Genomic DNA, 16,081 nt, shown 5'->3' with positions numbered 1-16,081 from the left:
ATTCATTAAGGCCGACTTGGTAATTAATAAGGCAATTTGAACGATTTTAAAACAAATAACAAAGACGACCTTTAAAATACCAAGCGCTCCATTCAATTTTAATTAAAATAATTAATTATTATTTGCCAACGTTTTTTAATTTAACAATTTCGATTTTTTAGAAGGCAAAAACAATTAATTAATATTAAGTGCAATATTTAAATGCCATTTAATTAAATTTTGAAAACCCATCGAATTTAACATTTAAAAATAAATTCAAAAACTTGTTTGAACGCCAAAATTGGAGAATTGAGAAGAGTACAAACCTCATCGCCCTGGTCCCTGACTGAGGGACAGGAGCGATCCATCACCTTGGTCATGATTCTTGCAATTTTACGTCCAAAGTCTCCATCCTTACGTTGTGATTGCCATTTTTGCTGGGCCCTTCGAGCTTGATTAATTTATCCTTGCAAATGAATGTCCTTTAGATATGATATCACCCTGGTCCCTTGGAGAGGGACAGGAGCGATCTTCATGCTTTCTCCTTGATCTTGCATTCTTTGACCTCCAATCTCTATCATAGGCGAAAAATAACATTGTTTCTTTACTCCACGCTTGTTCCACTTGATTTTTACAAGGCATATTTGATGTTAAGAGGAATATCGCCCTGGTCCCTTGGAGAGGGACAGGAGCGATCCTGGTGTCCTGGCTCAAATTTGCTAACTTTTAATCTTTGCCTCTTGTTCATCACCTTCCAAATAACATCCTTGATCTTGTGCGACCCTGCCTTGTCTTGATTTTGAAGGAACATGAGTGTTTTAATGAAAATCGCTTTGGTCCTTGTCCAAACACGGTCAGGAATGGCTCAAATAAGTATTTTCGCTCTGGTCCCTTGGTGAGGGACAGGAGCGAAATTTGACCTTTGAACTCTCTATCAAGATAATTTTTATGGAATATATCTTGATTTTGAAGGAACATGAGTGTTTTAATGAAAATCGCTTTGGTCCTTGTCCAAACACGGTCAAGAATGGCTCAAATAAGTATTTTCGCTCTGGTCCCTTGGTGAGGGACAGGAGCGAAATTTGACCTTTGAACTCTCTATCAGGATAATTTTTATGGAATATAACATTTAAGTATAAGTGAAGGAAATGTCACTTATACTTTAAGTTATATTCCATATATACTTTTAGGATGTTTGAGAGTGGTTTCAGACCTCTAGGAGTTATATTGCAAAATCTAGTTTTTGGAGGTTTTTTCAGTTTCCAGACTTAGTCAAATTCAGGATCAGGACATTCCAGACTTAGCCAAATTTCAGGGTCAGGACTTCAGACTTAGCCAAATTTCAGGACATTCCAGACTTAACCACATTTCAGGATCAAGACATCACTCAAGCCGGACTTGCTATCCCATTGATCCCCTGGGCGACATTCAAAATGCAAAGGCTAACTAACAAAACCCTAAAAGACCTAAAAAGACAAACCCTAAAAAGCAAAAAAAACAATGGGTCCCCATTTGCAATGGGGCGATGTGTGAAAACGTCACAACAGGTAGTTATAACTCTAAAGAGTCTACCTAAATCCTATGAGCACTTCATAGAAACTCTCAACATTACTTCAAGGAATGTTGACCTGAAATTTCCAGAGTTGTGCACCAAACTTTTGCAGTAGGATCGTTGGAAACAATAGTTTGGTAGTAGTGCCACTTCGTCCTCCACCGAGCAAGCCTTCGTAGCCAAATCCTTTCACAAGGATAAAGGCAAATCTCGGTCATCTCAGTAGAAAGGCCTTGGTTAGTCTCAAAATAGCTCAAAGAAGAAGAAAGTTCAGTGTAACTATTTCCACAAATTTGGTCACATGATCAAGGATTGTCAGAATCAGATAGCTTCTGAATGGTGGAATCAGGGAGGGTCTCATGTCGCAGAGCACTCAAAGTAGAAAGAATTTGCATTCTATGCTTTCATGGTGAAGTGTTCTGCTGATCATGTGAAATCTTTTGCTTGGTATATAGACTCTGGTGCTTCTCGACACTTCACTCATCGGCGTGATTGGTTCTCAGACTTCTCACCTTTCACTAATGCAGTCATATTTGGAGGAGGTGAAGAGTATACTGTTGTTGGCAAGGGCAATGTCCATATACAGTCTAGTGGGAGGAATCTCATATTCCTCAATGTATACTACGTTCCTGGCATGGAATTGAACCTTCTCTCGGTGAGCTAGATTATGCGGCATTCTCCTCAGCTTGATGTGATATTCAGTTCACACAAGTGTTCGATTGTTGATCGTGTGACTCTCACTACTGTGGCTGTTGGCATCGAGGATCATGGTCTATTATAGACTTGTGGATACAGGTGATTCTCTTGAGCATGCTTTTGCAGCTAAATCATCTTCTATCAGCAATCTTTGGCATCAATGGTATGGTCACCTGAACGTTCACTACCTTGCTTAGCTTGTTTAGGAGGATCTTGTTCTTGGCTTACCTGAGATTTAGACTCAGAATCAGCGAGTTTGTGGAGCTTGTCAGGTTGGGAAGCAGCACAAAACATCAATCAAGGATGGTGACTCATGGTGAGCCTCAAAGGTATTGCAGTTGGTTCACTTTGATGTATGTGGTCTAGTGAATACACCTTTCGTTCCTAGTTCCAGTTATTTCTTGCTTTTTGTTGATTTCAGTTGTAAGATGTGGGTGTACTTTTTTAGACAAAAATCAGATGTGTTTACTGTATTTCAGAAGTTTAAGGCCTTAGTAGAGAAAGAGCCTAGCTATCCCATAGTCACTCTTAGGTCAAATAATGGGGGGGAGTTTTGTTCTACTGCTTTCTCCAACTTCTGTGATACTCATAGCATCAAACGCCAATTAACCACACCTTACACTCAGCAGAAAGACGTTGTAGAACGTCATAGTTGCACTATTACTGAAATGGCTCAGTCAATATCGGAACACTGGAATGTTCCTAAGAAATATTGGGTAGAAGCAGTATACACAACAGTCAATCTCCTGAATCGGTCTCCCACACAGGCTATTAAGGGGTAGACTCCCGAGGAAGCCTGGATTGGTCGCAAATCCAGGATCAGTCATTTGAAAGTCTTTGGCTCTTTAGCATATGTTTGGATTCCAGATACCAAGCGCTCCAAGTTGGATTCCAAGAGTCAGAAACTTATGTTCACAAGGTACAGTGACAACCACAAGGCTTACCGGTTGATTGATGTAGACACTGATCGTCTTATCTTCAGTCGTGATGTTGTCTTTGATGAAGAACGAGGACCTTTTCAGCTTTCCTTGTCTGAGAAGAATTATGAGGATTAGCCTTTGAAGGCTTCTAATTTGGTTGTCTGTCTTCCATTTGGTTCACTTGATGGGAGGGATGATGTAGACTCTGAATTTGATGATGCACTACCTGAATTTCCTCCAGATGATGCTAATCTTCCACCTGTTCAACCTGTTCCAGATCCTATTCTAGTTATTCCTCTTGCATTTGATTTTGGCTCTTCTACTCTCCGGCCTAAATGGTGGGCTAAGACCATAAGTGATCTTTGACCCGATGAGCTCATCGAGGGTAGATCTTCTAGAAACAAGAGCAAGCAACAAAATACAATCAACTTTGCTCTCATGGCCAACATTCATAGTATTTTTGAGCCTCAATCATATTCTGAAGCTAAAGGAATTCTTATGTGGGAAAAGGCTATGGAAGCTGAACACCATAGTCTTCTGAAGAATAACACTTGGGTCCTTTTTGATTTCCTCTAGGGAAGAAGCCCATTAGCTGCAAATGGGTGTATAAAGTTAAGTAGAAAGTTGACGGAACCCTTGACAAGTACAAAGCTTGTCTCGTTGCTAGGGGGTTCTCATAGAAGGAAGGCATTGACTATGAGGAGACTTTTGCTCCTACAACCAAAATGGGTGCCATACAGCTTGTCCTTGCCTTAGCAGCTCAATTTGGTTGGAAAGTCCATGAGATGGATGTTAAGAGCGCATTCCTCAACAGTGAGTTGCAGGAAGAGGTCTACATGACGCAACCTCCAGGGTTTAAGGTTGCTGGAAAAGAACATCAGGTGTGTAGATTGGCGAAAACACTCTATGGCCTAGAACAGGCTCCTCGGGCTTGGTACATCAAAATTGACAAGTACCTCACAGATCATGGCTTTCAGAGGGGTCCATTTGATTCTAATCTGTATGTCAAAAACAGCGGTGATGATATTTTTATTCTTGTTGTTTATGTTGATGACCTCATTATCACTGGCAGTTCGACACTTTTGATCGATCAGATCAAACAAAGTTTGTGCCAGTCCTTTGACATAACAGACTTGGGACTTCTGCACCACTTAGGTGTCGAAGTTTGGCAGTCTGAAGGTAGTATCTTCATATCTCAATCAAAGTATGCTCGCAGTTTGCTGGACAAGTTTCGGATACAAGACTGCAAACCTACATCCACACCTATGGAGAAAGGGCTGAAGCTGATAGCCAAATCAGATTCACCCGTGGTGAATGAATCAATATTTAGGCAACTGGTGGGCAGTCTCAACTACCTTACTGCTACTAGGTCTGATCTCAGTTTTGCAGCGAGCTACATTTCATGCTTAATGACAGCTCCCTAGTCTGATCATTGGGTAGCACCGAAGTGTGTGTTGCGTTATGTGAAGGGCACTTTTGATTTTGGTCTTTTGTACAGCAGAAGTCACGATCCTAGACTCATTGGTTTTACAAATTTAGATTGGGCAGGGTTTGTTGATGACAAAAAATCAACTTTTGGGTATGTTTTCAGTTTGGGATCTGGTGCAGTCACATGGACTAGTAAGAAGCAGCAGGCAGTGGCTCTTTCCTCGATAGAAGTTGAGTATCGAGGAACAGTTAAGGCAGCTTGTGAGGCAGTTTTGCTTCGACGGATGCTTTTAGAAATGCAAATGTCTCAAGCAGATCCTACTCCCCTTTATGGTGACTATCAATGGGTGCTCAAACTGGCCAACAATCCAGTCTTCCACGAGAGAAACAAGCATGTTGAACTTCATTGTCACTTCATTCGGAGGCTGGTTGAAGACGAATCAGTTTAGTTGTTGTATGTTCCAACGTCGGATCAGACAGTAGATATCCTCACCAAGTCTCTGAGCCTAGACAAGTTTGTAAAATTTAGGGGGCAACTTGGTGTAGTTGATAGATTGACCATTAAGGGAGCGTATTGGAATAATATCTTATATATTTATTATTAATGGTCAATTATGTAATTTATTGTACATATTAGGTAGTTTCTATTTTTCTATAGTTTACGATTGTTTTGTAATAGAAACACCGTCTTCATGAATGCTATATGTACATCTCAATTCTTTTAATAACATTATTACATTTCATGAACAACATCTAATTAAAGAGAGCCTTTGCTGATGAAAGATGTAATATTTGCATGGCCTCTCGACTTTATCAAGACACTAGAGAATTCAACCAAAAAGATTAAATCCACTTGCCATGCTTTCCAAGGCTATAATTGAAGGCAACAACCTTCTCTAGTTTGCATTTGGCACCTGCTACTTTGTCAATCACAATTGTAGGAGTGGAAGTCACTTTTTACTCTCTTATAGCATCTATCTAGATGAACCTTAGATCCATTGTATGTGAGCCATTGTTTCTTTGCTTGTCAATGCATTTAATGTTCACATTTAAGAATGGTCTATAAAGTACAAGGTCCAACTACACGGAGGTAGCAAAACTCACTCCTTGAGTCCACTACTATTTGTTTTCTTTTGTGATTGCTAAAGTGAAAATTCTCTAGTAGAGACACTTATAAGTTATAGTGGTCATCTTGAGCTATTAGGACACCTACCACCCACTCTCTTATAGATTCAAATTGATGAATTAGTTGAACTTAACCTCAATATCCAACCATAGACTTGCAACTATTGGTAACAGTTTTTCACCAAACAATGGAACGTCAAGTGCTTACATAGTTATATGTAATTGTATTCATATAATTAGAGAACACTCTAGATTGATGTTTCAGGCACCTCTTTATGGTTCATATATATTTATTTATTCCAGAATTTTTTAACATTTCAGACATTTAAAAAAATATGAACACTAACAAATCCTCATTTTAAACTTCTAGGATGACGCAAATACTAATACTAATACAACAGTTTTTCAGTGAACAATTAACTGTCAAGTACTTATATGCAGTTGTATTCATATATTTAGAGAACACCAATTTAGATTGATGTTTCAGGCACCTCTTTATGGCCCATATGTATATTTATTTTTTGCAGAATTTTTGAACATTTCAGATGTGTAAAAAAATGTGAACTATGAAAAGTCCATGACAGTTTCCCACTGATCATAGGATATGTATATGGCATGTATAATTTGTGCAAATATCTACATGGATTGATGGATAGAGAAATGAAAATCTACTAAAAATAAGACATTTTTGAATTTTGTGCAGAAATAAATTGAAACATGATACTGAGAATGTGGAAGTAGACAAAATCCTGTTAAGAGCATAAGATCTGAAGTTAAAAAACTACAATCCATTGATCATCATTAAATTGATCTCCGAGGAGATCATTTTTCAGTCGAGGATATCATTAAAGTGTCTTTAATCATTGGTATCTTTGGCTGGCCCAGAAACATTGGAATGTCAAGTACATGGATTGTGTAACTGAAAAATTAACTCGTAGGGAGCTTGGAGCAATTAAGTGTTGATGGGCTCCTGCTCTTTTATATGCCATATTTATTTCTAACTAGAGCCTATGGAGTACCTACAGCCAACAAATAGAGTGCTATGTTAGGCAGAAGACTTTTGGGGCAGGATGTAAGTAGTCATTAACAGTTTATTGCAGTTAGGCAACACCTATAACCCTTTGTAATTGATTTAACGTTTGAAAGAATGAAAACTGTTCAAGGTTTTGCTTTAAATATTACTAGAGACATTCTGTTTGCCTTTATGATTGTAATGGTTGTATATATAGAAGTGTTTTGTTCCATTTTCCTTTTTAAACGTGCAAAAACACTAGTTGTATCTAGTAGTCTGCATTTTTAATTGTCATATATACTTTTTGCATATAGGCTTAATGAATTGCACTTTAATTCTTTGTTTTTTGTTGCTAGCATGGGAATATAAATTTGTCATTTCATTGCACTGCAGATCCGCTTCTCAGTACAGCATGTAAAGTTGTACCATTGGTTGTTTCTGTTGCTGGACGAGTTGGGTCAGAAACACCAATTGTTTGTGAGCGCAGCAGGATTAGAGGTGTTATTTTGGAGGAGATGGTATGCCGATTCTTTTGTCCCTTCTAAAAATGTCTGGAGGGATAGATTTTGTTGCATGTCATTTGTAACATTGCTTTCTTTTGTTGGATTCTGTAAGTTTGATATGTGTTGCACTTTTCATAATATTATAGGTTGAACAACATTTCTTGAAGCATAACGATGCTGGTTCATGGATTCCAGACTGTGCTGTGATGCCTTCAAAAAGTAAAGAGGTCCCATGGTATCTGGTAGATTTTTCTGTTCTCATCTACCTGATAATTGGTGAATGGTCTATTTAGTAATTTTCTCAAGCATATTACAATAGAATAGTTTGAGTTCAGTGTTGAGAAATTTTGTTGGTAGGATTCCATGCAGAAGTATCATAAATCTGTTCCTTTTGCAAGTATATATCACTGTGCTCTGTATTTCATAAAAATGTTTATTTATTTTCAGGAGGATGGAACAGGCCAGGTATATGTAGTTGGTGCTCGTGGTGCATCGGGTTTAGAATTGACTGTTGCAAGTGAAGTTTTTGAAGAATCTGGTCGCTCCTTTGTACGTGGGACACTAGACTATTTGCAAGGCCTCAAGGTATGTATTTTACACACTCAAAATGGTTTATTATCTTTTAACGAAGTTTTCGAAATCGAGTTCTTTTTTTAATTCAATGATTACTGGTAGGACAGATGCTTGGAGTGAAGCGGGTTGAAAGGGTTCTTCCCACAGGCGCTACTCTGACAGTTGTTGGTGAGGTAACATGAAAGAGTGCCTTTGTTGATAAAAGGCAGTTTCAATAGATTCTGAGAGGTTTGGGGATGTTTCATCCGCTTTGAGCTGAAAATAACTTGTGATATTTTATTTTCATTGTGGAAATGGCAACCCGCTTGCTTGTCTTAACCAAAATCTGCCTCTCTGAGAATATCCCATAATATGAAGTTGAGTGTAAGTATTTGAGATTAAATCAAGCTTTTAGTACATAGCATGGAATGGTTCAGTCTTTGGATGGACTTGTGGATTCTTTATGTTCATTGAATCTGCATTAAGGTAATCTTCCTTGTATATATTTTAATTAAGTGGTTTACTGTCATGGAAGAATGCAATTAAAAGGTATACAGAAAATCGGGGTTGGATTTTTATCAATATGAATAGAAATTGCGTTCAATAATTAGATCCAAAGGTTGCATTGTGCAGATGGCCAAGTTGTTTTTGATGCAATAGCTCTTGATCTACACAGTGTTTGTGGTGGTCATTTTTCCAATGCTTTTATTATGGTGGTCTGTTTAATTTAAATTTGGTCCAGCAGCAATACATGTTGTGCTTAAAAATCAACAATAAGGTGGGATTTAGGAATATTGTTGCCTAAGGATGTTGGATTCTCAGTCATACTTAAGTAGAGAACAAATGAAAATAGAAAGGCATACCTAGATGGAACATGGGTACATGTTTGCCATTTTCAGCTCTTACTGATCCTCAATGATTTATTGCACAAAACAAAGATTTTATATATAAGAACCTTTAGGATACGATGAACGTTTCAGATCATTCAGTGATTCTCTTAGAAAATCTAGAGACATACTCTAATTCTGGTATTGAAAATTAAAAATAATTCTGTAAATGGTGTTTTTATACAGGCTGTGAAAGATAATAAGACAATTCGAATCCAGCGACCTTACAAAGGTCCGTTTTATGTTTCCCCAGAGAGCATTGACCAACTCATTGTAAATCTTGGCAAATGGGCAAGGTAGTATACTTGAGAGTTTTGAAGATACATTTTTTGTGGAGTTTTATTATAGTTTTTGGTTCCGTAGATTGTGCTCAGAGAGAATTCCATGCATCAGGTGGTACAACTTTGCATCTTTAGGCTTGACAATATTTGGTGTATACTTAATAACAAAACATGCCATCAGGCATATTTTGGAAAAGAGGAGACGTCGTGCACTACAAAGAAGGTAACATAATCTTGTTTGCATGGACAACTGTGGTCGAAAAGAGCATGGGCAAATTTATGATTGTTGATTTTGATGTTAGTGTAGTATTGCAACAAAAGAGATTGTTAATTTTATATCTTGCAGGGTAATGGAAGCTGCTGCTCAGCGATTGGAACAAAAGAAGCAAGAATGTATGCCTAGATTCTGTTTACATGATGCTGATTTTATTGTAGAACAATCCTACATGGGATTTCCAAAAAAAGGATGTTATTTTTAGGTATAATATTTATTTGATTTGCATTTTGCAGCGGACCAGAGTCAAACAGGAAGCCAACATGATAATGATGTAAAAAAGGACAATCACATGCAAGATATGTGTGTAATATGTTTGGAGCAAGAATATAATGCAGTCTTTGTTCCGTATGTTTCTTCCTTTTTCTTCTTGAACTGAATTTCTCTCTTGAATTGAGGCTTTTGACAGTTTTATATGGGTTCATATCGCTATCTTATGTGTACTTTTCGAAACAGGTGTGGTCATATGTGCTGCTGCACATCATGTTCATCGCACTTATCAAGTTGCCCACTTTGTCGACGACGCATACAACAAGTTGTCAAGACCTATCGTCACTAATGTACAAAAATATAGTTACAATGTGAATGCTACCGTAGGTAATAATTAATATATAGAAGGTTTTGACGGGTTTCTTCAGTGATTTAAATGTTGTAACTGAGAAAAATTTGAGTTTGTTTAATATCATTGATCATTGTTGTGTTGAGCTTCTGTTAATTACTGGCTCTTGTTAAACAAAAATATAACAGTCCATTTGATAAATTATAAATGGATTGCACACCAAAAGAGCCATTGTCCTTGATGAGAGTTCATCTGGATTCTGAACAATCAAGTAACAACCACTGCAAGTGCTATTCAGGTTTTCGTTCCATGTCTGTACATGGAGAGTGATATCATGCTTCATGTCCAAAATTATTGATTTTTTTTATTGCTTTTACTTTATGTATAATATGAAATTCAAGAAATACCCTTTTGAAAGATTAAGAAGAGTATAACTTTCATGGTGTCAATGTTTATGACATGTTCCTGATATTAGCTTATGTTTTGGGTATCATAATATCATCTCGAGGGGAACTATATGAACAAGTGCTCAAATAACAATGTGTATTTGCTGAGCTGATCAACAATCAACATGATATCCATCTTGAGCAACCATGTGATAAAATCCTTAGAAGACAATTCTTCTTAATTTGCTACGTGGATCAGATCTGATTTTAGTTTTAGTTCTTGCAAACAAGCATGAAGAGTCCACTTTTGGTTCAATAGAGAATTCACTCATTTAACTATCCAATTTGCATTAAGAGTTTTGTAGTTCCTTTAGGGCCCTTGACATGTCACATCACATAGTGCAAATGACCAACAGCTGGTTGTAGGGGTATCTAAAACTTCATTGTGCCATATTGCTATCGGGAACATGGGTTAGCTTGCCAACTGCTTGCCATTTTTTTAAGTTGTTGGACTTTGCTTGATGGTTTTGCTTTTAGTGACAGCTATTGTTGTAATGGTCCTGTAATGTTTCTTCTTCTGTAATAAAATCAACAAGCAGTAGTCATTCGGCCGTCAGCCACTACCACCACCTCTGTTCATGTATAGATCCTGAAGCTTCCTCTGTTTATGGATTTAACTGGTATCAGAGCCTTGATCCTGCTGTCTATGTTGTGGCATATTACTGTAAAGATTTTACTAATAATACCCCACTGATGAAATTAATAGTGGTGACATCAATAGTGACATCAACAGTGACATTGGAGGGGTCTTGGCATATCACGAGTGTCATGTGACAATGTTTGAATCATTTATATGACCTAGATGGCAAAATTCACAAAATTCCTAAATTTGTCATTGACACATGGCATTGTTTGATTGGTCTATATGTTTTAGATGGTAAAACCAAACAAACCTTTAAAATTGTCGTGTACAACATGTGTTTTCAGTGCCATGAGCCAACTTTACCCCCTATTAATACATGCATTCATGGACACGTACACATTCATTAATCTAGTAAGTGTACCAATGGGTACTCGTTAGTGGGAGCAATACAGTTAATGCCCAAAAATAGATATGCATGCCATGCCAAAAATTAGGTGTTTCCTCACATTTTTTAAAAATCCATTTGATTTTTGAAGTTGTTACTCGTTAGCGGGAGCAGTACAGTTTAACGCCCAAAAATAGACATGCATGACATGTCACAATTAGGTGTTTCCTCACATTTAATTTTTTTTAATGTGATTTTTGAAATTGGTACTCGTTAGTGGAAGCAGTACGGTTAATGCCCCAAATGGATATGCATGGCATGTCACAATTAGGTGCTTCCGTACCTCTTTAAAAAATTGATGCGATTGTCAAACTTCAATTTTTTTTTTTGCAGTGGTTAAATTCAAAAAACCGTACAATCTTTATTTATCATTTTGTCCACTTATTTAAGGAGGTCTAGATTTTTCATACAAACTTTGACCTAATTTTTGAAATATTGGAAAGTTGATATGGAGCTCTAACTAGTGGTATATATTTTTGTTAGTTGTTGAAAAATCCCTAGTTGGTCTTGATTTCTTTGAAGATTGAGGAGGTTGTTTTGGTGATCTTGGCATTGTTTAGATAGGATAGGTAGTCTTGGGTTTCTTGTATTGAGATTCTTTCAAGGATAGAGGGTTTGAGTTAGATAGCTCGTGGATGTAAAAAAAAGTCCCATCAGCTAATGATAAATTGATTCTCCAACATGGTAGATTGGCTTACTTGTATGTTGTTAAGTCATGTTGCACTTGTTACACTTTCATGTTAAGGAGAAAAGTTATCCTAATGAGATGTTTGACAAGTTGAGAATTTGTATGATGTGTGTTTTCAAGTTGAACCATGAACTATGTATACTTGATACCTCGCCATTTGGGCAGATTGAGCACATTGTTTTTGTGTGAAGGGTCTTTTGTTTTAGTTAGAGTGGTGAGACCATCTTATGAAGTATTTCTCTCCATATATTGAATAGGGCTGTTACAAGACAAGATAGAAAGATTGATTTTTGATGCCATGTTCTTTCTATTAGTTATAGAACTAGAGAAGCTCACCAAGGTTGGTTGGTTTAAGGCAACATGCTTTGGCCAAATTGTGACACTGACATAGATGTCTATAAGAGGGTAATCCAAGGAGAAGATGATGAGAACAAGAATGCATTTTTTTTAATAGTGATCACAATGTGTGGTGACAAAAGAGAGAATAACATAATGAGTGTACCTACAATCACAAGATTGGCTATGTTGAGAACACTTGTACCAAGATGAATAACAATTTGATAGAGGATGTGGAGGACTCAAGGAGAGCTAGAGAAAGCAAAATGGAAAGGGTAGGGGTAAGATTCTTTTAGATTATGCATTTTATTTACAAACTTCTAAATATAAGCATTATGGATTTTGGTTACATTCATTTTATAAGATGGATGGTAGTTGTTCTAGAAGCTTAACAATGTAGATGATTGTTATTAGTGGCAATGTTGTGTTGGAGGATAACATTATTCACCTTGTCTACCATGCACAATTAGTCAACATTGAGTTCTTGCCTAATAAGTTTTTGTGAAGAGTATTAGTGACAAACCTTAGGTGACTAGTGGTGGTGAGCTTGATAACTTTGCCAAGGGTAATAAGTTAATTTCTAGAGGTATGCCAAAAAAAAGAGACATTTTGAATGCATCAAGGCCCAAAGAAGTTGATGCAAGCTCATTGTAGCATTAGATATTGGGACACTAGAATTTTAGTAGCATGTAATTAATGGGTCAAAAGGTAATGGTCCATGAGTTGCCTCCACTTTTTCATTAGGTGTGTGTAAATGATATGTTAGCAAATATAATTGGAAAAAGTTTTAGGAAGGGAAAACTTGGTGTGTTAAAGATTGTCTAGAGTTGTTTTATTCTAGCCTATTCAACACAAATCATTCTCTCTTGTAGTGATGAGGTATTTTATGATTTTTGTAAGCATACTTGGGTTTATCGTGTGAAATCTAGGTTTTAGACATTGGGGAAATTTATAGTGTGGAAATCAATGGTTGAGATATAATATGAACATTTTGTGAAATGTTTTAGGATGGATATGGGAACGGAATGCTAAATATGCTTTGGAAGAGTTTGATCCAAGCATGGCATTGTGTGGTAGTGTATGGTTGTCAATAATACTTGAAAAATGGTGTAACAGTGGGGAAGTGTATCCATTAAGATGATCTCTAATAGTATCTATCAATCTCTAAATAGGGGAGAGTTGAAAGGCCTTTCTTAGTGGTCACATGATTCCATTCTATCTAGGATATTTAGAGGTATAATGTATTGGATAGAAATGTTAATAGCAACAATGACAACATGGTTAATGGGGTGCAAATTCTAGGGAAAGGACATATCATTGTGTAGGATGTTTGATGTACAAGGTTCTATGCCCTTTCAAAGCCTGTCTTTGATTTTTGATGTTTTTCGGTTGGTTAGTAGTTATTTTATTAACAATATGATGTAACTAGGTTTTAGGAGCTCATCAAACCCTATCTACCATTAATAAAAATAAAGTACAACATGGTTACATCATGAGCTAAAGAAAGGAAAAGAATTTAAAACCTTAAGATAATGACTAAATGTAAGAGAATATGGTAATCAATTAAATAATATGCAACAATAAAGTGATAGGTGAAAAATGAGAAATCAAACTGGAATAAATGAAAGAGGTGTACAAATATATTTATTTGGGCTTGAATTGTAGGTGCAATAACTTCCCCTTGGCTTAAACACTTGAGGATAGGTTTTAGGTTGCACTAAGGCATTTAAAAAAACCTTAGAAGATAACTAGGATCCTACTGTGTAGATTGTTTTGCTTTGGTAGAGACTCCTACTATTTCAAGAAATCTTCAAGGCTAAATGTGACTGTGAGTAGAGTTAATTCTTTGTTTTAATTTTGGAAATGACAAAGATAAATGTTAAATTAGGGGTTAAAAACCTTGAAATTACATTTCCAAAATAGATGACATCATCACCTTGTTGAACAATGGTCTCATAGGAAAGTTTTGATGCATAACATAGCAACGACTCCTGCTCCCGCTCAAGCAGTGATTTTGAAAAACACTTTTTGCAAATCCTACCTACAGCGGCTCTCGCGCGCATGGTTCCGTTGCCCTCCCTCCTGGTGTTGCTGTCCTCCCTGGTGTTGACAATGCATTTGGTGGTGTGGGTGATGACTTGTGTGCCCCTTCCCCTGAGGGTTGTGTTGGTGCCTTTGCTAGTAGTGATGCCCGCTCGAATCTTGCTCTGCAGACTCCGTCTGGCTTCCTTGCATTTGGTTTTCTGCCCCTTCCCCCTCGTGTTGGGGCCGTTGGTGCTCCTGCCTTGGTCGGTGGAGCTGCTTCCTCTATTGGGCTGGCTGCCTCTCTCGCCCACTCTTCGTTGATCGCTACTCCTTGTGTGGACAGTGCCCGCCCTACGATGCTTGATGCCCCTTGCGTCTCAGCTGCTGTGGATCGTGTTGCTCCTCCTTTTGGCAATGTTGTTATTGATGACAACCCTGCTGCGGTTGCTAAGGCTTAGTCCAAACCTCCCTTTGCTGGAAGCACAACTTTTCTCGTGTGGCCAAATCTGCTGCCCATCCCCCAAGGGGGTTCGTCCTCTCGCCTATGCCAAATCCTCCTCTGTGGTGGTTTGTGGACATGATGTTGTAGACAACATTGAGTTCTTCCAACGCTGTGCTTTGGCGTGCAGATTTTTTGGGTTCTGGCCTTTGTTACTGGAACTCCATCGCTAGGTGAGTGACTCCCAGAAGCCTTTGGTTGCTCATAATATTGAGCTCTTTCTTTGTGCTAAAGGCTTTTTCATTGCTTCATTTGCGTCTTCATCTGACCGTGATCTGGTTTTAGGCAAGTTGTGGGCTTGGGGACTTCACACTATCTCTGTTAAGCCTTGGACAACTTCTTTTAACCCTCTTACTGAACCACTTAATGTACGTTCGGTCTGGGTTCATCTTCCAAATCTTCCCCTTCATTTTTGGGAACTTTCTTGCTATGAGGCTATTGGTATCTCGATTGGTCGCTTCTTGAAGGTTGATGATGCCATGACTTCAATGGGCCACTCCACCTTTGCCCATATTTTGGTCAATATTGACATCTCCTCACCTCTCCTAGGGGATGTGGTTCTTATCTTTGGGGATAGGCCTTGGACTCAACCATTGGATAATGAGGGCCTCCCCTTCTGTTGTTGGAAGTGCTTCTCTACGAGTCATTTGGCTTCAGATTGTTCTATTTCGCGTCACAAGGGTGGTGCTACTTGGTGGAAGGATGCTACAGACAATCACTTAACTATTTTTGCTTCTGATTTTGACCTGGTTGGCTCCTCTCAGGAGGATGTTGATGTGCCTACTTCTGTTGTTGATTCTGCCGTCGATGTCACTGTTCAGGCTTTTTTTGCCCTTGTGGATTCAACTCCTGTTGCTCTATCTTTTCTGCCCTGTTCTTCTCCTACTGATGTTGCTGTTGTTTCTTCTCATGTTGCTTCTCCTCTGCAACAATCTGTCGCGATTCTGTAATAGCTTGTTGTTGCTCTACAACAACACTCTACTGGTGCTACTGTTTGTAACCCTACAGAGTCCTCCTCATTGTATCACTCTCTTGTTGGTCCAAATGATAGTATCGCTTGGACTGTGGTTTGTAGCAGGCAGAAGGGGAAGTTCTCCCCCTACCCCAAACCCCTCCTTATCAAGGTTTGGGTGTTTCCCCCCTTCATTGAGTGGGCTTGGGTTGGTTCTTTGTGTGCAGACTTTCTATTAAGGGTCAACACCCTTGCTTTTGGTTGTTGTTAAAGTGTTGTTGATAGTCTCTGACTATGTTAAAGGGTCGACACCCTAGTTAACACTGCTTTTTAATAAAA

The 16,081-nt window shown here is 38.0% G+C and overlaps 1 protein-coding gene across 3 annotated transcripts in view; it reads left to right on the top strand.

The window, feature by feature from the left end:
- The window catches only part of LOC131060809 (E3 ubiquitin-protein ligase SP1), a 55,732-nt gene extending 45,634 nt beyond the window's left edge, over window positions 1–10,098 (top strand). For 2 of the 3 annotated variants that reach the window (XM_057994227.1, XM_057994235.2), the window contains exons 3-11: window positions 7,106–7,230; window positions 7,362–7,457; window positions 7,663–7,800; window positions 7,896–7,961; window positions 8,841–8,950; window positions 9,048–9,158; window positions 9,282–9,328; window positions 9,446–9,557; window positions 9,666–10,098. In XM_057994227.1, the coding sequence (XP_057850210.1) occupies window positions 7,106–7,230; window positions 7,362–7,457; window positions 7,663–7,800; window positions 7,896–7,961; window positions 8,841–8,950; window positions 9,048–9,158; window positions 9,282–9,328; window positions 9,446–9,557; window positions 9,666–9,768 (908 nt within the window). In that variant the 3' untranslated portion in view covers window positions 9,769–10,098. The remainder of the gene's footprint in view (window positions 1–7,105; window positions 7,231–7,361; window positions 7,458–7,662; window positions 7,801–7,895; window positions 7,962–8,840; window positions 8,951–9,047; window positions 9,159–9,281; window positions 9,329–9,445; window positions 9,558–9,665) is intronic. The other variant, XM_057994238.1, reaches the window with a different exon arrangement.
- The last annotated feature ends 5,983 nt before the right edge of the window (window positions 10,099–16,081 follow it).

This window comes from Cryptomeria japonica, chromosome 5 (assembly GCF_030272615.1).
Source record: "Cryptomeria japonica chromosome 5, Sugi_1.0, whole genome shotgun sequence".
Classification (NCBI taxonomy): Eukaryota; Viridiplantae; Streptophyta; class Pinopsida; order Cupressales; family Cupressaceae; genus Cryptomeria; species Cryptomeria japonica.
This window is presented reverse-complemented; position numbering and strand designations above follow the sequence as displayed.